The sequence below is a fragment of the Nylanderia fulva genome, unplaced genomic scaffold (genome assembly GCF_048542155.1).
Source record: "Nylanderia fulva isolate GAGA-0341 unplaced genomic scaffold, ASM4854215v1 Scaffold22, whole genome shotgun sequence".
NCBI lineage: Eukaryota > Metazoa > Arthropoda > Insecta > Hymenoptera > Formicidae > Nylanderia > Nylanderia fulva.
Window position 1 is genome coordinate 3,533,940 of NW_028190285.1, and position 26,904 is coordinate 3,560,843.

A 26,904-nucleotide genomic window follows, 5' to 3' on the forward strand; every position below is an offset into this window, starting at 1 on the left:
TGACAAATATTGAAGTCTACGATTCTTTCTTTTAACCTTTTTTCAAGATCGGAATTCCGACACTTCCGGATTTTTAAATATTTCGAGAATGATACTTATTCTTGAATTCTCGAGAATAATCATCATCTAATTTGCCACAACCAAATATTAAAATTTCAAGCCAAGCTCGACATCTGACTACGAAGAAATCGAGTAATTTAAAGCGCGGTAACCTTTTCTTCGTGTATTTCGAGAGAAAAGAAAAGAACGCAAGATATAAGAATGATATTCCGACTCTGGACCCACGCAATAATCGCTCGCAGATTCGTTTCGGAAGATTGCCTTCCGAAACGAGTCGTATCGTGTGCTCTCGAATCGAAGTTCACCTTGAGTTTGATTTCGAACCGACACGATTTGCGGCAAAAATTTGCACGTCAATGAAAATGGCACCGCGCGCATAATAAGCAACGATAGCGATCGCAGAAGCTGCAATTCGCCGTACCAAGACTCCGCGAGTTGCGAATTGCAACGTATGCACTTACGTGTCATTCAGCTGGGTCCTTGCTTTCTAGAGAACTATAATAGTGCACTCGCGATGGCGAGAGCAAGAATCTGTTTCGTGCCGATAAACATTTCATTTCGTTATAGATCTCTCTTTCTCTCGCCATGAACTATTCAAAAATAATTATCATTTGTATATAATACAAAATTAATTCAAGTTATTTGTAATTAAAACGAGCTTAATCGATTGAAAACTCATCGGGATATATTTTGTTTTTTTAATTTTGCATTTAAAAACTGTTTCAGACGAATCTCAAAGAGATATTTTTTAAACAATATTATTTAAATTTCCACATATAAAGCATATAATTTGCACTCGCATAATTTTGAAGATCTTTCGCTTGTAATTCCTTACATGAAAGTGTCTTGATATAAATTCTGATCTACGCAGCGTTACTTTCGTATGCAAAAGTACAATACTCGAGAGATTCGCAGAGATTGCGAGTGAAGGTTCGCCGACACATCTCGCCTTCGTCTTTTCCATTTTCGGTACCGTTAAGAAGCTACTCCTGTACCCTTCTATCCCCGGTCTCTCACCGCAATAATTTGATCGGACGTGCGTTGAAATTCGCAAGAGCGCGGATGACTCGATCTTTCAGCGAAAAACCAACTCTTCGCCAGAACTTGTTCAAACTAATGTACATATATACAAGTCTAACGATATGCGGTATCTGAGAAAAAGATTTGCGAGCTATCAATTTTATTCGCAACTCTCTCGGAATTTAATTCGTACCGTTAATCGCGCAATACAATTTTAATGCCAATTTATTGATTTGTGTTTTAATCGATTTATTTTAATATACCTACATTAATTTATTCACTTTTATGGTATCATTAGCCGATCATATCACGAATGTATGTCGTTAATTCCCGTGAAATCGGATGAAACCGCACGATTCTCGATAAAGCTTGTGGCGATAATAATCTAATACGATCACAAGCAACGAGATACAAACGACAAATTCACATAGGCGAAATGCCCCGAGTTAACGATTCGGCTAATTGTAGATGCGCGTGTGCAACGTAACGGGTGAGTAAATTTCGCAAACGAGCGAGTATTCGAATCGAAATCGAAATACGGTGCTTGCCCAGGAAGTATTATAAATCGCCATTGGCGATACATCAATCGCGATCGCACGTCTATCCGGACAATGCGGGACTGCAGTTCGTTTGATGCATATCGAGAACGGAATAATGCGAACACTGCGAAGTAATGCTTGTGAGCGCTGCTTGACGTGCGTGGAATGCTTGTGCGGAATAATTTACGAGGTCGAATAGTTGAAATAGTTGTACAAGAAATGTCTGTGATGATTTGACTTTAAATGGAATGTTCTTTATACGAGATACATAACATTTCTTTCTCTCTCTATTTTACCCGTTTCTTGCAACAAGTCTTGTAGAAGTAAGAATGAAAAAGAAAATGATTATCGTTATTGTATTGAAATTGAATGATAATAAAAAATAGCGCTTCGCGCTGCAAGTTAATAATATATAAATAAATTTTTGTGAAAGCCGCGTGACAGCCTAATTATTATTGTAATTATTGGTAATTTATATAATTATATCATGTAATCTTTTTGAAAAAAAAAAAAACGCAACCCGACGGTAATAATTGTCTATTTTCCCAGCCCAAGGCCGCGTCATAATAAGACTTGGCAATTTTCCGCGACGGCGGAAGTCGGCAACGATTTACGCGAAAGATCCCGGTCGGAAGCAGGTATGCGAAATGCATGAAGAAAGAATAATACATAAGCGCATACGACATGCACAGTAGCGGGGACGATGTTACGATTGGTCGGCGGGTACCTTGCCACTTATGCAATTTGCTGTATGCTCGTTTTAAGAGGCAATTTGACATTGCGGCCGATCTCTCGCGGTCGTTTATTAACGTTGCCCGATCCCAAACAGGCTCGACTCGTAAATGCTGATAATAATTTAATAAAACGGGCACCCGCGGGTCACACCAAGTCGTTCAATCTTTATTTGCTCACACGGTTTGTTTCGTCGCCTTTTTAATATAACAATACGGTAATGCTCCTCTCCCTCGTTCAAATTTATTATTCCTACAGGTATCAAAAATTGACGAAAGATATGTATCAGAGACACGTTAAACTCGAACAAAAATTTCAACATTGAAGAATATATGAATCTGAACACGTAAGTATGAGTAAACAAGTTTGATTATATTAAATCTACAAGTTATGTATATTATTTATTTCTTTTATTTTTCATGGAGTTTTTTCAGTTTTCTAAACTTTATTATTCATCATTTTTTTTACCTTGTATATTAATAATGTGTATAATGTGTATAATTGTATTCGTATTATATATTAATGCAATTATCTTTCAATCAAGGATTTTCATTAATGGTTTTGTCTGGTATTTCAACAGATCTCGAATATTTCTGCGTATATTGTCGAAAATGCATTTGCACGAGAGAAGATGAGAGTTTACTCGGCAAATGCAGCGAATGTAACGATTTCGAATGTGTCGAGGGGTCCGATTTAGTTAAGAGGAATTCACTAATTTACTATGGTATGTTGTCGTTGCCGATTAACGGCCGCTTTATTAACTGTACGCGAGTATCATTGTTGCTTTGATTGACAACTCGGATCATTGTTTGTTCGTCGCGATCAAATCGATCTTTTGTGAATTCGATGATGGTGCGCTATTTTAGCTTCCTCGTCTAGATTCAATTGAACTCGAATCTCAAAATCATTGGAATTAAAAACTTGATGAAAAAAATATTTATAAATGTAATAATATATTATTATATTTATTCGTATATTTGTAGGAAAAATATTGGTATAGATATTATTATTATTATATGTATAAGTAGAGATTGTCCCATCGAATTTTTGTTTATATAAATTCACATCAGAAATAAATTCATGGTTAATTTACGCGATATTTCCCGGATATCGTTATCTGTGTCAGCTGCACCGGCCAACTATAAATTCTAATATTTCAATAATTATTCGCGGAGATGAAAGTTAATGCGCGTCATGGTCAAGTCGAATAATTAATCTATCTATAATTTTTTTCAGCAAGAATGTTGGTATATAAAAGAGAAAGAAAGCGGAAAAGAGGGACAGAAGATTATAAAAGGTAAAACGGTGTCGAGGATCTCCCGTCTATTGCCAGCACGTGCTATACTCGAACATTTACGAAACATTAACTGACTGAGAAAAGATAGAAGACACATGTTCATGCAGCGTATCTGGATAATACCCGTGTATTCTGAATCTGTTTATATTTCAAACAGGCAAATTAGTTTTTTAAAGGGAATATCGCGATAAATGAGAGATGTGTCGCTCGATTCAAAATTAATCTTTTTTTTTTTTTTTTTTAGAAAAGATTCGATGAAAATCACGTTTGTCAGCAGTATTCGATTTTTAATATTAAAAATATACTGTTTAATTGTTTATAAATAATATAAAAATAAAATAAAAGATTTAAATGAGCATAAGAGTGTAGGAATGAAATTCTTATACATAGATATATAAGAGAGTTAGAAATGAATATCGTTTTAATTGAAAATGTTACCTCTTATTATGAGAAATAATAACTCTTGTTTTCTCATGAAACACAAAAACAAAATATAAATCGCACAACAATTATCGTCCAATTTGCTAATTAGCATCGCGGCATTCCACCCTGCGATAAAATGAATCGATTCCTTTATCGGCACACATTATATTTGGCGCGCTTTCTGACGCGAGAATCGGTGCAGCATCCGCACTGCTGGACCACTCGTGGGATACTAACAGCGATGAGAGACAGAGAGAGCATACACGGATACACGAGGTCGAGGTAAGCTACAGCGGCAATTGGCCGAACAGAGACTACGTTAACAGGCCGCGGAGAAGGCCAAAGGAAAAAGGAAGGAATCGGCAAGTGGTAGTGGGAGCACTTTCCAAGTGTGGGAGCCTAGAGAGTCCAGGTATCCACGTGGTCAGATCGTATCGCATTTATGTAACTATCGATGTGTCATTGAAACAATGTTTTATAACAAATTTATTTTACACACAACACAATACGTTCCTCGATCAAACGATACTGCTAACCCGTATGACAATTTTTAGAATAAATTGATAAATTATCATTGATTAGATAACAAAAGATTAAAAAGCACAAATATCTAAAGATTTAAAATTGTCAAGATCAGAATACTAAGATTTTGAAAGTTTCAAGTTTTTCAAATTTCAAAGTGCCACAAAACTTGACAAATTTTTAATTTAAAAGAAATTGCTCCGAAACATACATGTCGCAGCCTCAACTTATATCCAAATATATAAATAAACATAGTCATGTTTAATTGTTTCCAGATTTGCGTCAGTCAAAAAATGCTATAATTTTAAGGATGCAAAGATTTAAGTATTCGTGCGTGCGAGAAATTTAATTATCTAAAAAAAAAGTTAGCTTTCTTTTACAATATTTTTCAATCTGAGATTCCACGATTAAAAAAGCATTCTTTTCCAGAGAAAAGAGACCGCACTTGATCACTATTGATCTGTGTATTTCCATCCAATTTACTCGGCATATTGTGTATTTAGGAGGTTACTATACTGACAGGATCCGAAAGAGGGCGAGGCTTTTTTTTCCCGCGGTCGGCTCATTCACCAAGACACCGCGAATCGAATTGCTGATCTTTCACAAACACACCAGTCTGTCGGTCGACAATGTAACAATTTATCGGCTTTCACGGGAACTTCATTAACTTTTGAAAACGAACCCGCTCGCTCGTGCGCTGACAAACGACCGGAAGTATCGATACTCCCTCCAGAATGCACTATTTTAAAGTCCCGTGGTTTAAGGGTAACATGTTTGGTTTTATTAAGTATATATTAAAATGATTCAAATTACTAAGAGAGACAGAAAGTTATATATAAAAATTTAATCAAAACTGAGTTTAAAAAACTTTTACAATAAGAGAATAAATTTAATATTATGTTAATCAAATAATGAATTTTTAAATGTTCAAAATATGTATAATGTAATATAATAAAAAAATTGTTTAAAAAGATTATTATTTGTAAAATATATACAATATTTGTTTTGCAATTTTTATTTAATGATTTAATTTATATAAATAATTTTGTATAATTAAAGAAATAAAAAGAGAGTGAAAGTTAATTAATTTTAATTCATACATAACAGCAGATATTATCATTTTCTAATTGCGGAAAGATAAATATTTATTATTTTAAAATCAAGTATGAGTCGAACGTGCAAGGGTGAAGAATGCACTGCTACGTCAGGGGAAAATTGCATTCCGAATCACTCGTGGACATCCCCGCGATCAATGAAATTGCGCTGGACGATTTTCATCACGAGAAACAATTCTACTCGACCGTATAATTAAGAAAGTACACATTACACGTTGTCCGCTTTTATCTCTTTGCTACTTTGGTCGTTATATTGATTTACGATAAATATAAAAGCTCGATAATGATTATATTTAAGCTTGATGAATGAACGGCAGATATTAATTATTCTAAAAACGTACGATCGAATAACGAGATAATCGAATAACGAGATGATTTTTGCACAAGAATTCTTGCGTGAGAAAATAAAATTGTCGTCAGATACTTGATGACTAATTCGGAGATAAGAAAAAGAATATATTTGCACTGTAAAGAAAAAGAACCTACAATGTAAAGTAATTAATTCTTAATTTAAAAGTGAATTCTATTTAAAAAAATCAATTTGCATGATATAATAAAAAAGTAAATTACAATTTTAAATTATAATTAAACTAAAAGAGAAATTTAATATAATCGAAGAAGTAAAAATTTTATTTTTAAATACTTATGTTCGGATATGGCAGAAATGCGAGTTTTTAAGGACACCCAATATATACAATAGGCTTTTCAGTCTCCGAAAGAGGAAATACGACCTAGAACGTTTCTTTCTTTTTTTTCACAAAGCGATCTTACCGGGAAACCGCGCCTACGTGTGTGTGTGTGTGTGTGTTGTATATATATATATATATATATATATATATATATATATATATACATATATATATTTCCTCCTTTTCACTTCGCTCTTCCTCTTTTAACTCGCATAGTATATAAATGTGTAACTAACTCGTATCTAGGACACCTGCGGCATTTTCATCGTGTTCAACACCCAATATGCCTCCCCTAATACTTGCTCTCACGCTTTCCTAATCTAAACACACGAATAATCGATTTTTAACCGCTCGAGCCGCGTTTACTTAATATACAAATTACCCCACGATTCTATACGTACTCCACGTTTGAAATTCGTATAATTTTAGATATTTAAAAAGATTTTAATGTGTATTATTCAACACACGCGCTGTAAAATTATTTGGAAATAAAATTTATTTCTCAATTAAGAGTCGTCGTTAAATACTCGGTTAAATAGATCGGGCGATGCTTGACTAATATATACGAAATGACTCATCTTTGCTATCTCTAGAGAGTGAATTTCTCCGCGAAATAGAAATAGATCGCAATGGTCCAACGCTGGCCAGTAGAGGTAATGTCAGTTCCGGTTTAAATTCGAGTTTAGCCGGCTCTTTAATCATTAAAACAACGTCCATGACTGAAGAAGATGCGAACTCTTGGATTCTGTCGCAGGTAACAAATTTATGGAAATTGGAAAGGAAACGCGAATCTTTTGGCGAGAAAAATTAACGCTTTCGAGCCACCATCATTAAATCGGAATTGACCGATTCAAAAGATTTAGAAAAAGAACTCTATAATTATCTCTATCGGTCACTATTGGATCCTGAATTTTATTAAAAAATTAAATCCTTTTTTCTTCCTTCTTCGATTCTTTTCACTATATTTTTAATATATTTTCAATTCTTTTTCTCTCAATAAATGAAGACACTGACAAGTGAAAGGATTGATATGGCTGGTTGATAATAAGAGAATGGACCGCATCTCTGCGCATAATGCTATATTGCTGACTTATGCAACCATCACGTTTCCGGTTTGCTTAGCGAAGCACGGAGAACGCACGTTTTCCTCTATACGTTATTGTATGTATCACAGGAGTGCGTACGAGTTGTAAACCAACGATGAATTGTAAGTCGCGTGCGGGTCAGAAAGGAAAACATTGTGATACGCGCCGGTTATAGATTGTTTCACGAATTACTGAAAGCATCAACGAAATCGACGCAAAAAAAAAGTAAAAAACAAAAAAGTAAAAATTCTACCCCAAATTATATAAAGTTAATTCTTAAGTAACCGAGATAAAATTTCCCATGAAAGATATTCTTGAATGTTGAAAAATCTTAAAGCCTCGATTAAGCCATCGCATCGCTTAATAATGGGTTTGTTTCTCCGCCTCGATAGATTATCCTCACTTATCACTATGAATCACCGTGTACATATGGCGCGTGTGCTTGGCTTGCTTTTAATTATAGACCGGAGCCCTTCTCCTTTCCTTAGCGTCCACCCTCGACACCGCGAAATTGGAAAGGCGACTTCTCTCTCTCGACTACCTATCTAGGCTTGTTTCTGCTACTCATTCGATTGAGGGTAAGAACAAAACTCGAGGAAAGAGTTCGAGAGGAGCTCTACATCAGTCTATGCTGTCAAAGTGCCAACGTCAACTAAATTCTAAAGTAATACGAAGCACACTTAATAAAGTATGTAGGTACTATGTAGCTATTAAAGTTACGTGCAAAGTTTGCTAGTCTTACTTAATTTTCGAGTTTCCGTCAAACAACTGAAAAATAATGTTTCGAATTTTCTATTCAATTCAAAATAAAATTAATTTTTGCTGTGACTTTTTACATATACGCTTTTTACATATCTAATTTTTTATAGCTATATTTTATTATATATTCAAAAATTCTATATTTATTTTTAAATATATAATAAAATGTAATATAGAATAAACTAATATATTATTAGAAGATTTAATTATTTTATATATTTTTAATATCTTTGTGTATATACGTGTGTGTACATCAAGTTTCATTTATAATCTTTGACACGAATAAATTCACTGTATTAAAAGCAACAAGGATACATGAATACTTGTAATTTTTGATTCGTCACTATTTATTACGAGAGATTGAATAGTAGATATTTGAATAGAAAAAGGAGGAGAGAAAACGATCGAGACAAAACAAGGTGAGAGGGGAGAAATGCGTGTTTTATGGATTCTAAGTGCATCTCGCTAAGAAAACGAGCCACGTCACATCCGGATGTATAGATCGAACGCGCAGTTGAGTTACATTTCTCTCTCTCTCTCTCTCTCTCCCTTCTATCCCCTTTCCATTTCTCTTTTTTCTCGAATAGAGTGATACCTCTTCGTGTTCTCAATTTGCATAATCCTGAGTCAACGTGTGATGCTCTTCCTCAAAGGATACAAATTGAAGGATTGGCTCCAAGAATGGAGTTCTTATAATGTTATGGGACAGAAAGCTATTCATCTTGTTTATTCCATGTTTCCTAACATTTTGTTAAATGTTGTAGCAGTAAAAAATAGTTGAATTCTTTAAAATATTTTCGGTTAATAGAAAAAAATCGCGAGAAATATAGTAAATACTTTTTCAAATTTAAAATGTAAATATAATTTGTATGTACCTACACGTATAATGCCAATTGTATTTTAATTCTTATTAAACACTAAATTGTTTAAAGTAATATTGTATTGTATATGCTATACTAAACCATCTTCCTTTCAGAGGACACTAAAATATTATTAGCAAAAGTTAACATCTGTTGAAAGCACAATATGGACAGTTTAGAATTTTTCCTATGTGAAAAACTCAAACAAAGTATCGTATTCGCTAGGAGAAAAAACAATAAATAGTTGACGTAATTTACGAGCAAGGATGTAACGAGACGTTATAACGAATGACTTTTAATTAACCGCGCGCGAATCCCTAAAGTCCCTAGAGAAACCAGACATTTAATCGCGGATATAAAACGCGCGTGTCAAAGGTTACGCGAAATGCGATTCCAAGCGAATCCTTTTGCCGTAGCACTTCCGTAAAATGCCAATCTGAGATCCAAGCGATCGTTTTTCTCAGACTCAAGCGTTTATTTTATAGTACAATATTATTGCAAAATACGATTATTATTATATTTATATGATAACGCAAATTTCTAATTGACAATATTTACATAACTATATTATATATTATAACGAAAAAAATATTGTGTTAAGTCACAGAATAGTAAAACGTATAGTTTCAAAGATACATGGCTTCAAAAATTTATTATTCCGAAATAAATTGTCGATATCAAGATGTTTCAGTGTATTGTGATATATTTAAATTTGAAATCATTGATTGTAAAGAAATGAAAAAAGTTTGAAAACCGATTTTAGTCTCTGTATATTAAATTAATTAAAATATTAATTAAACTTGAAATTTTAAAAGAAATAAAATGTAAATAAATTAATAGATAACTATCTTAATTAGAGACGTACTTATTCGTACTTGATATTTTTCGAGGAAAAAATCGAAATGTGCCGCAAGATGCAATTTGGTTTATTTTTTCCGTGCGTTATTCTAACCGAGGAAGAGCGCGGACGGTGATCTATGGTGCATCGTATGTGCGGTTGCACTGATTTTATCTGCATATCCTAAGCGTCGAGAGCTTGTGTAAGCTCTCTATTTTTAAAGGACGGTTAGTTCTTAAATTTGCTTCTCCGAATAAGCTCCGCGCATCAAATACGATCTTTCGAATACGAATTTTCGAGTCGATTCGGCTTTCATCTACAATGTGAGCTTTTCACCTCTCATATAATTAATGAGCAAGCGCAATCAGCATTCTCTCGAATTTGATTATAAAGGGCATTTAATGATCGGTTATTAATATTTTGTTCATGTAAGAATATAAAAACTTATCCATATGTTGCAACAATAAAACAGATAAAATACATTTCTATTATGCAATTAATTTGAAATTTAATCGTAATCGTTGTTACTATATTTGACAAATATAGATAACATACAATATTAATTAATTGAGCCATCTTTTTAATGTTGTATAAATGTTAATATGTTTTATAATATCGACATATGTTTTATATCTTTTCCGGTTGATATATAATATTTAATTTCAAAGAGTATATATACACACTCACCATTTGTTGGACGCTTTTCGGTTTCCGGTTTACGTCGATCACTTTTTGATTAGCTGTAACAAGAGAGATAATCGTGAATTAAATTAGAAAGCATTTTTTTTTTTCTTTATTTAACCGACTAAAGAACATCCCGACGAATTGTATACGGCACGCACATACAGCACATGACTCTCGTATTCTATGCGGTAAGAACTTTACTGCCAATTTGTGCGTTATGTTATGAATAACTGTCGAATGCCATAAACGATTCGGTACTGTTAAGCGAATCGCCGATTTAGCGACTCGTTAGCTAGCGTCGATCGACCGACCAGTTTCATGCATCGAACTTTATTAATAAAATGTACCGCAACTAAAATCTTTTATTTATTTTATATATAAACATTTTTCTAATTTTTTTCTATCGAGACAATAAATTAAAAATACATGAATTTTAAATTATAATATTTATGAACATGGAATTTAGTTTGCAAATTCGCAAACACACATTCTTTTAAATTACTATATTACTATATTAATTTTTTTATATATATCTGGACAAATCTGGATCTTTAAAAGAGAGAAAGACGAGGGGACACTTACTAACTGCCTCCACCAAGTCGGCCAAAAGGACACCGTCGCAGAAATCAGCCTGAAGATCGGTCACTCTCCTCTTGCAACCTCCTCGTTCCAAATAATAATTCGCCCAATCTGTATAGATCTGAAACAAATTAAAAGTATTATTTTAAATAAAGTAGGAATAAATTATTTCATAAACATGCACGCATATATGTACTATATAAATAAATAAAATTAATGATATTTCTCAAATTAGCACATTTTTTCCTCTCATATTTTCAAAAAATATATCTAAGAGAATCGGAGATAGAGAAAGAAAATCTATTTTTATATTTAAAAAAATAGTATTTTATAATGTTAAAAATAATTATATCTATTTCTATATATAATTATTATGTTCATATTAGACTTATTTCCTTCATCGTCTTCATAAAGAGAAAACACACAAAGTAAATTGAATTGAAGTTATTCATCACAATACTACTATGCGGAAAATTGCAATGTGCCCTTAATTATTGCGTCCTGTTTCATGGCAATGATTATGTTTGATCGATTGGCTCTCAGGATCAGCTCGGTGAATTAAAGGCAATCGCGAAAGAGAAAGAAAGAGAATAATAAAGAACAGTTCGTAAAGAGCAAACATATTGTAGACTTCAATGGTCGATAGATCGATTTCATTATTTCTCCGTGCAATACAATTGCACGCCAATTATTACTTGTCTGTTATACTTGTTCAAGCTCTACAAACGTTTACATTGTAAAAATAATAAATAATTACACAAAATTTTGTGCGCACAAATATTTTGCAACGCAATTTTTTATTTCTCACATTGAAAATTCCTTGAAATTAATTTTACAGTAATGTCATTCTGTTAAAATACGGCACGCACATACGTATTGAATTTTATGAATAAAAATAAAAATTTTCTTTTATATAAAAAAAAAAAAAAAAAAATAAAATAAAATTTTTGCAATTAATAATTGAGTTTCTTTCTTCACTTTTAAAAGAATCTTTGAATAAATATTTCTATTATGTTGAGTTAGTCAAACTTGTGTAAATTGTACGGTTGACTCTGTGCTACTCGAAATAATAGAAGTAAAGTGAAGAATGCCAATTGGCGGGATAGGAATCTTTCCACGTCGAAGAATCTTCTCGCGAGATGTTTCCTTATTCGCTTCTCGCCTTTCTGGCATGTCTGTCTCGCCTTTAATCCATACATATGTGCATAAATATTAACTCTGCGCCGAGCCCTAATTAAGCTCTTCGATTTTTTGTATCTCAAAAATTTCTTTGTGATAATATTTAATATAACAAATTGAATGCAATTAACATTTTTGAAAAAACTCTGGTAAGAAAATTATAAATCTCCAGAGAAAAAAGTATAATATTAATATAATTTTATAAATATTGAAAAAATTCCAATAAATGTTACAGATAAAATAAAATAATATTATAAATATAACTAAACTAAAAAATTATATATTATATAAGCAAATAATTTTTCTTAAATTTTAATAAAGAAAATTCCAATGAGCTACGGAAAAATAAAGAAAAAATAAAAAAATTTTCAATAAAAAATATGTTTAAAGAGTCGCGTATGTATGACATAAAGAAATTCTACATCTCGTGCATAATTGTTTCAATCTGTTAAGAGATGATAGCACAGAAAAGTACATTAAACAAGCACTTATGAGCAAAATGCACTTTGACATAACATGTTACATCGTTATCGCAATTTATCTTATATTATTAAGATGAAGAATGTGTTTAAGTTTGTTACCGAAACATTCCTTTTTCTTTATTTCAATGCAATGAATTATAATTTAAATTCCCGCATCTTTATATTTCTAATTAAATATATAGAATTTAATTAAGCAACATCTTCTTCATAAATATCTACAATTAGAACAATTCCGATTATTATATCATTTAATTACCTATATTCATCTTATAGATCGCGTCAGACAATCGGATGATAAATAATCGATGCAAAATTTTAATTAGTGTAGTTGTTAATAACGTTTCAACTGGAATTTCAACGAGAAAAATGTACATACATACATACATACACACTCGTGTAATATATGACAGGTATCCGTATTCAATAAAATCGACTGCAATTGATTGTCGATTCTTTTCTCATCGTTTTCTTGTTCAGCAAAAACAACACGTCAGGCAATGCATTTTCATCATATACGTAGCGATTCATATATGTCACATCACAGGTGTTATCTCCTACTATTTGCAACAACCCTGATGGCATGTATACTCGTATGTATACTCGTATGTATACTTACGTTTATTAACACGCGATATCCTTTCTCCCCGTTTATCTTCTCTCTGTTTCTTTCACCCGCTATTTTATAGTGCCGCAGGTGCACGATTGTCACTATGAGTGTTATTTATTTGTCGGATATTTGAACGGATGGCAAAGAGAGAGAAAAAAAAAGAGAACGAGAAAAGAGAGGAAGAAAACGAGAGTGAAATGATACGTTGATAAATTTGTTGGCAAGTTCAAAAATCAAATCAATATATTATTTCAGACGTTTACATTCCGTCGAGCGCATACATTTTGAATTTGATTCGCGTTACATCGTTAATTAGCTATCTCCAATAATTATTTGAACAATTTTTGCGCGAGAAATCTTTTTTGTTGAAATTGTATTTATCCGTATTTTCATAAGTGAACATCGGGGGACATAAATCACGCCAGGAAGCATGAATTGTCCCGACGCGTTTACCATGCTGGCGAAGCGCCAGGCTTTTCAGCGCGTGCAAGCGTGCGAGCAAACGACTCTCGAGAGTCTGTCCGAAGAGGCAGAGAAAGAGAGAGAACACACTGGACGCTGGAAGGCACAAGGAAAGACAAACGTGGTGCATGACGAGAAAGAGAGGAAGACAGGAGCTACAGAGCGAGGAGAGGAGAGAGTTAGTCATCGCGTACTATTTTTAAGCGTGCAAAGAGACGAACGGAAGGGAAGCGGGCGAAGGCTCGCTTCATGATTTCAGGTCGCCATTATTACGGCGGCCCCACGATGATGGGGTCGTCGCTTCTCTCAATCTTTTCGCGCTTTTCCGATTAAATCCCGCAGGACTTTCCCGCGATATTTCAGAGAGAGAAAGAGGCAGAAGTAAGATATCGAAACGCATATATTAAAGTATATATCTCACTGATTGCGAGATAAAAGATACATTTTATTTAATATAGTTTATTATTTGCGGAGATGATAATAATAATAGATATATGTATAAAACAATAATTAGAGAAAAGTGTAAATTATACTTCTTTCGTTGAAAATATTTAAAATTTTAAACATTTAAATATAACCCATTTATTTTATCTTGCGTCTGTTTGCGTTATACCTTATATTGTTAGAGTTACATTCCAGAGTTCCGCAAATTTAACCCGTAAAAGAATCTGATTTTTTTTTCTTTTTTATTTCATTCTACCTGTCTGATCCAAGAGATGAACTTGCGACTTGTCCCGCCCGATACTCACATAAGAAGAGTGTTTATAAAAGCTTTATCTGCCATACTTATATACACTGATTGTGAGTGGACGAATGGAAGTATAAATTTAGTAACGTGATACTAGTGTCCAATCAAAACTTTATCACTTCATTACATTAAAGACACCTCTCTCTCTCTTCCCATGATTAAAAATGAATTTGTAAAGAGGACAGAAATACTTGGAAGCATAAATTATCGCATAAAGATTCGAGACGTCTGTTGGGGCGAAAGAGAGATATTACGAGCAAAAAGGAGCAAGTTTTTACCTGCACGATATTACGCGTGGAATCGGCCTTAATATCGTCGACGGAACCGCGCACGGATCTCGGCGCTCTGATACACGCCATGACGCCGCCGGTGGTCAACGTGATGCTCCAGCGTCATTCGAATGCACTCTGCGATTATCTCTCGCGAATCGTAATTGTACTCTGCACTTTGCACCGAATTGCCGCACAATAACGCATAATTGCGATCGTGCTCTAATCGCACTACAGTTATAATTGCAATCCTTGACACATCTCTGACCTCGTGGATTTTCACTTTTGTCTCTTTCGAAAAACGTTTCTGAAATTGCTACAACACGCACGTTGATTTTATTTTTCTTCTTTTTCTAAAATGCTTTATTTTAGTTTTCTACGACATTTAAATTAATAATATATATGGTATCGAGATGTTGTATAACAATATTAAGATATTTATCGGAATCTCAACAAGTTTGATATTCATTTCATTCATACTACTCAATATTGTTAAAAAAATCGTCTCGCTATGCAAAATTTCTTTATCCACTTTATATATTTTATCGAAATTGTTATATTGTAATTGAAATGTTCGATTTGCCAATCAAGAGAGAACCGTTCTCGTTCTGGATCGATCTCCAGAACAACGTGACGATTTGCACATCGCGACTCATTGTAAGAGAAACATGAAGAAGCGCCTCGACACCACGACGCATCGGACGTAACTGAATACGCGAGCGACGAAGCGCACGTTTCTCTATTCGTAGGTATACAATCTCTCGTGCCTTCTCCTCCTTCTCATTTTCTCCCTCCTTCTCGTCATCTCTTTCATCTCCCCCTCCTTTTCCTGTTTTGCCACTCTCTCTCTCTATCTATATATCTGTATCTCTATTTACAAAAGTTCACCTATAGAATATCAACAAGTTACGTCCTTGCATTTGATACAATTGTGTTTTCAAATTTCGGAGTAGTTATGGAAACTTCAAGTTTATTATAAATTTTGAAATGTATAATGTTCGAAATACTATCATATATTTTCTAATAATGTATGTATCTAGTATTGAATAAAATAATTACATTTCTCTTTCACTTATTCAATTATTATTATTAAAATTAATTTATACGTTATATAAATTAAATTTTGTTACAATGTTGGAAACTATGTTAAATTTGTTCAAATCAAATTTTAATTTTCACCTAACCTAACGAATTTTTAATTTTAATCAATCTAATTAAAATCAAATCAATTTTTATTAATCATAAATATAATTTCAAGTTAATGTCAAAGTCATATATCAAAATAATATTGGATTTAAAAAGAATTATAAATTACATATATTAATTTTACATACACACATACACAATTTGTATAATAAAATTATGTTAATCTTTTTTTGCGCGCATATTTTTAATTTAATGGTAAAATTATGCAAGATTTATCTTCTGATGAAAAATGTTTATGTATACAAAAGTCTCGCGAGAAATTAAGGACTAAGAATCATGATGATGACGCATGCATCAGAAAGTGTGACACATCTTAAGATTGCTATTTTAAGCATTTACGACGACGAAGAGAAGCTGCATCGAACTGTCAAATAATGACAGAAGAATTTTAAATTAAAAGAAAAATTTCTCAATAATATAAACAAATCAGCGTCAATTTAATAATATATGTAATAGGCAATTCTTCAATGCTGTTATCTAATAACTTTAATAAAAACCAGAAGAAATGAACAGAAAATTGCATATATATGTATAAAGAATTGTGTAATCTTCAGAAAGAAGTATTAATTTTTATTTATAATGAGAAATGTATATAACATTAATTAAAAGTGCCTCATATATCTTTGTGATATTTTATGCAAAACATAATAAATATAAAATAAAATAAAAACCATCTCTGTTAAATCTCTCTGATAAGTCACCTCTGTTAAAAATAAAAATTTCAATAAACATTGATAAAGTTGTACGTGCGAAGAAAATTATGAAAGCATCTAGAGTAATCATTTTGATTGCATAATACATGTATGTATACATCCAAAGTTTAAATACCTCTCTCTAATATATCGACTATCTTTGATTTATAATAAATGTAGAATGTGCGTTAGAATTTGCAACAATTGTCTCTCTTAAACTTACTTAGAGGTAAGCAAATTGTATAATAATGTATCGTGGGATATAGAGAGAGAGAGAATGAGGGAGAATATAAAGAGGAAGAAGAAGTAATAAAAATTGCTAGACGTCCGACGATGTTCCGGGAAGACAATATCTTTCCTCCGCGGGCGAAAATAACACGTAAAGGGGGATGGAAATAGAAAACGAGAGACGCGGTTCGGCGGTTAAAGGGAGGAAAGAGCGAGCGACGGCGACAGTCGAAATAGAGCACGATGAGTAAAGCGATCAGCGAGCGTCGTCGTTTGCGTGGGCGTCTTCGTTTGAATCAACGAATTAACGGAATCAAACGAAAGGCCGTAAATTCATCAGCGACCGATTCGTCTCGTTGATTAGGTCGCCAAGTCATTCTGTTGCAGCGAGCTACCGCTGATCCTATATAGTACAGTTTCTCTCAAACTTTTTCACACGATAGCGCAATCCAAACTAATCTTCCAACAATCGAAAATTTCATTAAATCATTTCATTTAAAATATATCATTGCAGTTATGGCGACTATTTTTTTTTCATCAACTATTTTTTATTATAAAACAAATCGCATCTTGAACAAATGAATTGACCGTAATTATATAGATGTGTGTAGCAATTTCTCTACGTAATTCTGTTTCTCAATAAGGTTTCCAGCAATAATTTTGGTTCGGTGGTTCGACCGAGAGTGCAATTTCTTCTTTATTCCGATCCCTGCCATTCTAGATGTCAAGCCGCGAGGACGTCACATGGAATCGCAATGCATCGCGGCACTGATAAAAGCCGGTGGGAACCGCGTGTACGCGCTCTGATCGATATTCGACTTGGCGCCGATCATCGCGTTAAAAGGCAACGCCACGGACGGCATTACAATTAATGATGCTGCTCGTACGCGAGTCGCGCGGAATAACAATCGATCCGTGCACCTGTCGGGAATGCGTCTGTTATTATTCGCGTCTCTGCTGCCATTCATTCGTTCATTCGTCATTGAAACGACATTTTCAGTCTCCCGTAATAAGTATATACATGTATATAGGAAATTTTTAATATATTTACACATGTAAATTGACCGTGATCTCCTAAATCTTGAATTGAAAACATTCGCGTTTGCAAAATTTTGGCAATTAATTTCTGATGGTCGTTTGACGATCGTTTTTCCGGCACAATGATTTGCATCCCGAAATTCGAGAGGGAACAGTCAAACGATAATAATTGTCCTTCGGCACAGGGATGGCAGGTCCATAGCGCAAAGGGGGTGCATGAAATTGAATATTGCAACAGATCCCTCCGGAACGATGGCGACACCGAAAGCTCAGGAGCCGGAAACGAAACCGTTAAAGGACAATAATTAATTCGCTCCTGATGGCCGACGGCAGTCTGACGGCTCGTTAGTCGCGTAATCCTGCCCGTTTTTTATCATCCTGCGTGAGATAATGCAACCGAGAGGATGATTCCACGAATAAAAGAGAGGGACGAGATGAAAGGTAAACTTCATATGCTTTTTTTTCAAAGAGAAGAGGGTGAATCGCCGACCGAAATCGACTATGGTAAATACATACTTTTGTACTCTTTATTTTCTCATGGCAAAATTATTAATTCTCATTCTGATTGCATCCTTTAACGCCTTTATTCTTATTATTTTGCGAAAAGTTTATAAAAATGTATAACATATAAGACCATATAGAGTTATGTTATTTCATAATTAAAATATATAGATATATATATATATGTGTATATTCTACCTCAATTTCGTCGCTTTTTATCTTCCAATCTCTTCGATACATTTTCATTTGACAAAAATGTCAAGTCGAAAGTTGCGAAACTAATTCATATCGACTAGCGGGAGAAAGTGAGTTTCACTTTATTCCAATGATGACAAGGGGTTGGATTACGTCAGCGCAACAATTTTGCGAGTCTCGCGAGGACGAGAGACGAGAATGGGGTGAAGAGCCTTGGCTTTGTCGCGCAATTATGGCGAGCGAGACTCGACGGACACCACCGACCATGGAACGGTCCGACGGAATTAGGTGTGCTTTAACTCGAACGATATCGAGACGTATCAGGGATAACGGGAGGAGAGAAAATCGAGAACGAAAGGGAAACCTCGAAATTGGGAAACTATCTTAAGCGCATAATCCAATCAAAGCCGATCAGAATGATCTCCTCAATTTAATAGAGTCCCGTCGAAAAGAAAAAAAAAAACAACAAAATGCGCAATAAATTTTCGTCATTTATTAAAATTATGATACCGAATCATAATTAAGTACAATTATATTATTAATAAATTTTAATAACTGTAAGATATTATTCCCATCTCGTCAAAAATTTAATAACGATAACATACACATATAATAACACTGACTTATACAGTGTCTAGCTTTTGAAGAGATTGAAGAGAAAATATAGTCAATGAACAATAAGCGCGAAAAATGCGCAACTTATCGATAATATACTAGCGTAATGTATGCAGCAGATGCACTCATACGAATCGCTTTGTTTTCTCTCGCCGGTCATTGCCCGACTATCCCTCTTCCTCGCCGTTACAAACGATCCGTGTGCCACCACGACACCCTCTCTTCCCTGCATTTTTCACCCTCTTTACTTCGAGAGATGCACATTAACTCTGCACTTAGTTACGCAGCAAAATCTCCCGCGGTCAATTTTCCGATCGGCAAAGCGCGACTTCAAGTGAGAATCGTTAAAGATACGTAAATATAGATCGTGCCTCTATCGCGAAATAGTATAGTATCTATATTGTAAACCGCGATGGGATGTAACTTCATTACATCTAACGAGTTATATAAAAACATAATTATATATCGGAAAAGAATATGTATATAAAATATAGATATGTGTTCAGAAGAAATTTAATCAGTAAATTAAATTAAATCTTAAATTATTTATATCAATTATATAATCAATAATAAATCAATATATGAATAATTTAAAAAATTAATTTTAAGAAATAAGTTAAAAATTCATTTAAAGAAATTTTAGAAATTACAAACTAAAAATCATTTACGCTTGAAAAATAATTATTTTGTTACACTGCAGAATTTAATATTAAAATTTTTATTTAATGACTAAACAAACATCCGAATGTTTTTTATTTTAATCAATTCGTTGAAATTTTTTTATCATCTTTCAATATACAATAAAATGTGATAAAAAAATTATATTTAATTAAAGTTTATACATACAAAGTGCTTCTGGTTTAAATCATCAAATTTAAAATTTAAATTAGAAATGTCAAAATTAAAAAGCTTTCTCCTCGTAATATGTCTGCAAATGCTTTATTTTAAAAATATTTATATTTAAAAACATGCAGATGATATGTAAAAAAGAATAGAATAAAGATATAAAGGGAAAAAACCTATCAAATTTTACTGTAATTGTATCTGTCTGATAATGAATAAAATTTAAATATTTATTTTCACAAATTTTAAATTTGTTTAAAACATGAGCACTTTGTATAAAAATTGATCGGAATTGATAAGAGTGACGATGAAAGTCATACGCGGTTGAGAACCATTGTAACCGAGTTATCATTCCCCCAAGAACTAGGTAGAGGATGCATGCACCCTCTTCTCTCAGAAGGGTACGTGTCCTGCAACAAGCATGTCCTATGTTCTCACACCCTCGCGAAATTCGAGAAAACTCTGTTGTCGTCATGACTACCAAACTCTCTTCTCTCTCTTGCGGGAACAAAGTTATTTTTGCGCGTTCGCCATTACGATTCCGATAAGATCTGATTAGCATTCTTTATCTTTCTCCCTAAAATTAAAGCCTGTCTAAACATCTTTAAATTTAATACATACAAACGTTTCTCACAGATATGTAAATGAAAGTTGAACAAAATAACGATTGAAAAAAAAATGCAAAATAAATCATACTTAAATTAATCATATAAAATGATTATTATGTAATTGTTTGAATAAAAAGATTTTCTGCGAAAATTCGTGTAATGGGATCGCTAAAAACTTAATTCTTTTCCTTTTGCTCGTCTCTTTAACTTCCATTTTGGGATGCTCGCAACTTGTTTTTTCGTATAGTTTGCCCGTCGTCGGCGCCACGTGGGTTATGTTTTATGAATGAATGGCTCACACCTACACACCATTTACGACGGGTGCACGTGCGTACACACGCACTCTCGCGAGAACGAGCTAAATTTACCTGAGTCGCGATGTAACCGGGCCCAACCCTGCCATTGTGTGTCTCTCCCTTCGTGTGGGCATCCTTTTGCATACGCTAACTGGCCCACACAAGACAAAGTGAGAGACTGACAATGAGACCTTAGAATGATTTTAGAGAAACTCACAAATGCACACGTGCAACAAAACTTTCGCCTTGTAGCGATGCCTTGCATAACAACACTCGTTTGTCTTTTCTGAAGCAGTTACGTATCTTGCGACACGCACTTTGTCAACAGTACAGTGTATGTATGTACAACATTTAAATATGCACTATGCAACAATAACAGTTAGTTTTACCAAAGTTTTTACTAAAATTCTACGGGATTTTATTTTAAAAAAATATTAAAAGAATAAAAAATTTTCTTTAGTATATATTATACATACATCGAATCTAAATAATACAAACGCCTATATCTCCAAAGCTAAAATACATATGTAATAATTTTCCAAAATATATATGGGAAATAATATATATATAATTAGAGTATTACAAAAATTAAATAACTATTATACATATAAAGCACGTGAATTATTATACCCAAATACGTGTCCCAAGAAGGAATGCTTTTTTTTACTATTTTTATTCCAAGCATATGTTATCAAAGCATAATTGTATGAAACTCAATAAATTAATGTTTTTAAAAAAATATTATTTTTCCTAATGTTTTTGTACGTCAAGATTTCTAAATTCATGCTAGGAGAGTTTACGATTACTCTTCTAAAACTATATCTTAAAATTAAGAAGGAATTCCCTTCGATCATTAAGGAAAATCTCTATTCTTTCGACAAGATCTGTACAGCAGACGCGTGTCATTCGCAGAAAGCGTATTACGAATTCAGGTTTCGTCACGTCGAAATTGCTATAATTCTTTCGGCTCACGTAGTATAGCGCGCGGGAGACCACTAACTCGCTCTTCGAAACTCACTCTAACGAGCTTCGACGTTTACTTGGGGTCGCGCTCCTGATTCGAGAGTAGTCCCATCTTCCCAAGCAGTATCCTTTTGCCCCAAGGAGCAAGACGGTTCTCTTCGTATCTCAAACGTGTTAGTCATATTTTGTCGTTTTTCTTTCTCTTTTTTTCATAACACACACCTGACAATTACTACTCCATATACTATCACCTAAATATTATTTACTACATGTTATTTTAGAAATAGTTTCTGAAAATTACAGCTAAATGCTAATTATTTTCTGTACATATATTTTTAATAAATATCTAAAATCGTTGAATTAATTTTACCTCTCGAGTAAATAATAATTACTTATAGCCTTTTATAAAAAAGAGCAAAAGAAAATATATGATTTATATATTTTATATTATTTGTTATATAACGCGAATTATAATTAACATATTAATTTGACGAGTAACTTGATTAAAAAAAAAGGAAAATAACTGATCCGGAATGGGCTTATATAATTGCGGTTCAACATCGGCGGCGACAACTGCGACACATTCTGCGATGTAGTTCGGCACGTTTGTTCTCGCGTGAAACGTATCAGTACGATATTCGTGTGATGTGGCATTTCCACGTGGCATTTGATGTGGACGCAATGTGGCATAGACTCCGGAAGGTCCGAGAGTGTACGCGGGGAATATTGATTTTGCACGTCGGGTGTCCTTTCGCGGACGGCTTACCAAAACTTCTTCCGAGCATGACACACACAAAACGGCTATCGAAGACTGTTAGATAATATAATAAGAAATAATGAACAAATATATAAAAGAGAAAGAAATGTGTATGCTTTCTCACTTTCTTTTTCAAATATGCAATAATTTATTTCTATATTACTCGTGTATATGCTATAAAAAATATGCAAAACGAAAAATATACATTTTAAATAATATAAAAACTCATTATTTTAATCCGTTACGTAACATAAGAAACAAAAATTAAGTTTTTATGTTCAAAATCCTAATTCAATTATAAATTAAATTTATTAAATGTATAATTTATATATAATTTAATCTTTTTTTAGAAAAATTTTAACAACACGAAATTTGTTTGGTTTTCTTTTTTTGGCAAATAACGTGCGGAATATTTCGGACGGAAGCTGAGCTGCAAAACAGCAGTGAAAAATCCGCGCAAAGCGAAACCCGATAGAGCTACGAAATCCCTTTTTCGTGATAATCCAGGTGCAACGCTGTGTCGACGTATTTATTTAACACCATTGCTGCAAACGCGTCTACCTCGATTATTTTTTTAGCATCCTGCTGCATCCTGCCACGCAAACGGATTATGAGTATTTATGTATTCAGAGAACAGCGTTCGAAAGAGAAATATTTATTCCGGTATGTAGCGACACACAACATTAATAAAATATACGATGATTTGAAAATTTGGAAAGTTTGTGTTCCTGTATATTTATCATGTGAGCTACATCCTTGAGAGATATCCAGCCTCTTTTCAATCAAGATTCTAAGTTGAAACGCTACATTTTTATTTTAATGATATTAATCAATAATATTTCATAATTATAATTCAATCATGTAATTTTATTACTCTTTCTCTCTCTCTCTCTCTCTCTCTCTCTTCCTAATTCATTTCAAACGAGTAAAAATTAAAGAATTTCAAAAAGACTGTTTCTTCCTCTTTTACGCGGCCTTTTTAATATTTAAAATTTAATTTTCTTTAATCTTATTTGCTTGGTGAAACAGTTCGCGATTTATAGAACGCGTTGTACGCTTACAAATGTATTTCACGCACGCGTATGAATCTATGACTCACTTCGCGATTTGATTAAAGATCTATTTTCTCGGTAAGATGACTCGATAAGCGGAAATATGCGCTTCGCCTTGGGGTAGGTTCGTCTCCGTATATCCGAATATCGCAAGCCAAATACAAACGCATGTACGTACAGTATATGAGTATCGACATTCGTGAGTACGACCTAAATCATTTATCGTCCGATTGCCAATTTGCAGCCCCACGAAAATTGCTCTTGTCAGACTGTGCGCCCTCTTTCGCGCGTCCCCTTCGCGCTATTACAACTTTTCCTTTCTCTATCGATTCCACGTGCCTTAATAAAACGATATATAATCATAATAGAGGAATACAACACAAAATTGAACAAGATTAAACCAAAATTAAATGACTAATTGATTCAAATTTAATTAAAATATTTAAAAATTGAATGTCACAATATTTTTTTGTTAACATATAAAAGCGCGTTTCAATTCGTTTATCGCTCATATTTTTTTTTTTTTTTTACGAGAGCTGCAATTTCTCGCAAATGCCTCGATATTTTCAGTAATATAAACTTGTTATACGGCTAACAATATCATCCCCAACAATCTATGCGGATCGCTGATTTGTGAATATGGATATATTGCGACATATGTCAAATCTCATCGACTCGTGATACCTAAACAATAGCTGATGTCAGTAATAATTTTCACCAGCCATAAACATTTTTTTTCTCCGAAAGAAAAATCAATAATTCTATTGCGTGTGCCATTTGCGAAAAACAAATATAAAAAAGACATTATAACTTTAATTAAAAAAATATTAACAATTGATTATTTTATTACAATAAAATTTAAAGAGAAATTATAAATATTACAAACGGTGTTTCTAAATAAAATAAGAATGTCTAAATATTTTTAATTTTTCAATTATATACGTTTTGTGTGTGCGTGCGTATCTTATATTATATAATAAAAAAACGTACAAAATCTGTAAATTTTAAAAGTTGAGAACGCATTTTCATTTTGTAAATATACATTGAATATCGGATGCATCTCAATATCGGATTCATTCTCATCGTATGGTATAAATTACACGCGAGAAGAGAGAGATATATGATATACCCAATAAGACACAAAATTAGATCGCTTATTTCCGTACGAATAATTGAGCTACGTGAGACGTAATAATGACGCGAATACGTTTGCTTTGTCGAAAGGAATAAGAGCATGAGTCAATCTGTCCCTTAGTAACGGGAAAGGGAAACAGAATCACCCTCCTTCCTGCAAGAAGAAGACGCTGGTGCTATTCCCCAAGGCAAATATCACAAAAGGACAAATGAAGAAAAGAAACGCGAACTGTATTCACCAAAATCAATCATCATGACGTTACGTTTACGTTTTCTATAACATTTATTTTTATTTATGATAACACATGCAGTGCGCTGCAGAATGAAAAAATAGAAAAACAATATATCATATTTAATTTCATATTTTTTAATTATTAAAAAAATATATTTTAATCCTTAAGTAAATTGTCTAACGATAAAAATATAGAAGCATCCTATATATAAGACAAGTAATTTTATTTAGACTTTAGACTTTACTTACGCATATATGTATAAATAAATTGTATAAAAAAAAATAAATATATTATGTTTCTCACTTTCCAGGTGCGAATAGTATTACACGTGTTTTTTGTTACATAAACATTATTAATTAATTTTCTGCATTTTATAAAGTTTTTGTCTAAAAAAAACTTCAATTCGAGATGTGACTCGAAATATCATTTAATTAAGAATTAATATTATTTTGAGTGCAAATTTGACGAGTAAAGTCAACATTCGCTTTGATCGCAATCTAATGAACATCCTTGTTTTCGTCTCGCCGAGGGCTAATCCTTTGGCGATATATCCGCATAAGGAACAAGAAGACGACAGTGCACCTTGCGTCATGGATGCTGGTAGCCGATAGCATCCCTTAAAGTAAACATTGCCGAAGGACGGCAAGGGACTTCTTAAGGGTTGATCAAAGTGCCTTCACACCCCCGGGCAGCATATTTGATAGCCTTCGCGAGGATCGATCCTCTCGTTGAGAGAAATCTCGAGAGCCCTTTACAAGCGAAACACGAACGCCACGGGACGACATGAGAATGAAAAAAAGCAAAATGAACAACACAGAATGCTCCATTTTTTTCAACTAATTTGACCTCAACATATCGTAAAAGATAATGCACTTTTGATCAATTTTTCAGAAATTATTTGTCTTTAGGAAAGCATTCTGTAAATGTATAATAAATTTTGACGAATTAATTTATTCTTTGCACTTTGTTACAGAGAATCGTTCCTTTACATAACTTATTATAATTTTGCACTTTTTAAGATAATATTATTTGACAATCTATAGGGGTATCTAAGGAAGGGCAGTAAAAGGACAGAATATATATACTTTAATTTATATAAAATATTTTGTACCTATATTAATATTTTTTTTTGCTTCTTTTCATTTACTTTATTTGTAATATGCGCTCTATTTGTCCAATATGCGCTGCAGTCGTATTACTGCGCTACAACGATTATTTCGCGATTATTTTCGCAATAGACGATTGCGTGAAATCCGCGAATCGCCAGCGGCGAAATGGAGCTAAATTCGATATGCGTAGCGCCGCGAATTTGCGGCTCGGTTTCCAAAATTAGCTCGTCGAGAGGGTGTATAGGAAAATCAGCTCGCCTCAGGGGATGACGAGGCCGGTCATGGGGTATAGTGAATATTACGAGCCTTTAGGGGAAAGGATAGGACGAAAGAGAAACGTTATCGAAACGAAGAAGGACAAATAGTCCACGTTAAATACGACGATTCACCGCGTCCGCTTGCAAAATTGCTTCCGTTTTTCGATTAATTCGAGAACGTGAGCGAACGCGTGCAAGAGAGCGTGCCGCTGACAGTTCATTTCGAGA

General features: G+C 33.4%; 1 protein-coding gene across 5 annotated transcripts in view; it reads right to left on the reverse strand.

The window, feature by feature from the left end:
• Positions 1–26,904, reverse strand: part of sick (sickie) — a 153,486-nt gene that overhangs the window by 91,157 nt on the left and 35,425 nt on the right. For 4 of the 5 annotated variants that reach the window (XM_029300007.2, XM_029300009.2, XM_029300006.2 and 1 more), the window contains 2 exons: positions 11,206–11,323; positions 10,627–10,679 (listed from right to left, as the gene is read on the reverse strand). In XM_029300007.2, the coding sequence (XP_029155840.1) occupies positions 10,627–10,679; positions 11,206–11,323 (171 nt within the window). Of the gene's footprint in view, positions 1–10,626; positions 10,680–11,205; positions 11,324–14,958; positions 15,639–26,904 lie in introns of those variants that run through there. The other variant, XM_029300008.2, reaches the window with a different exon arrangement.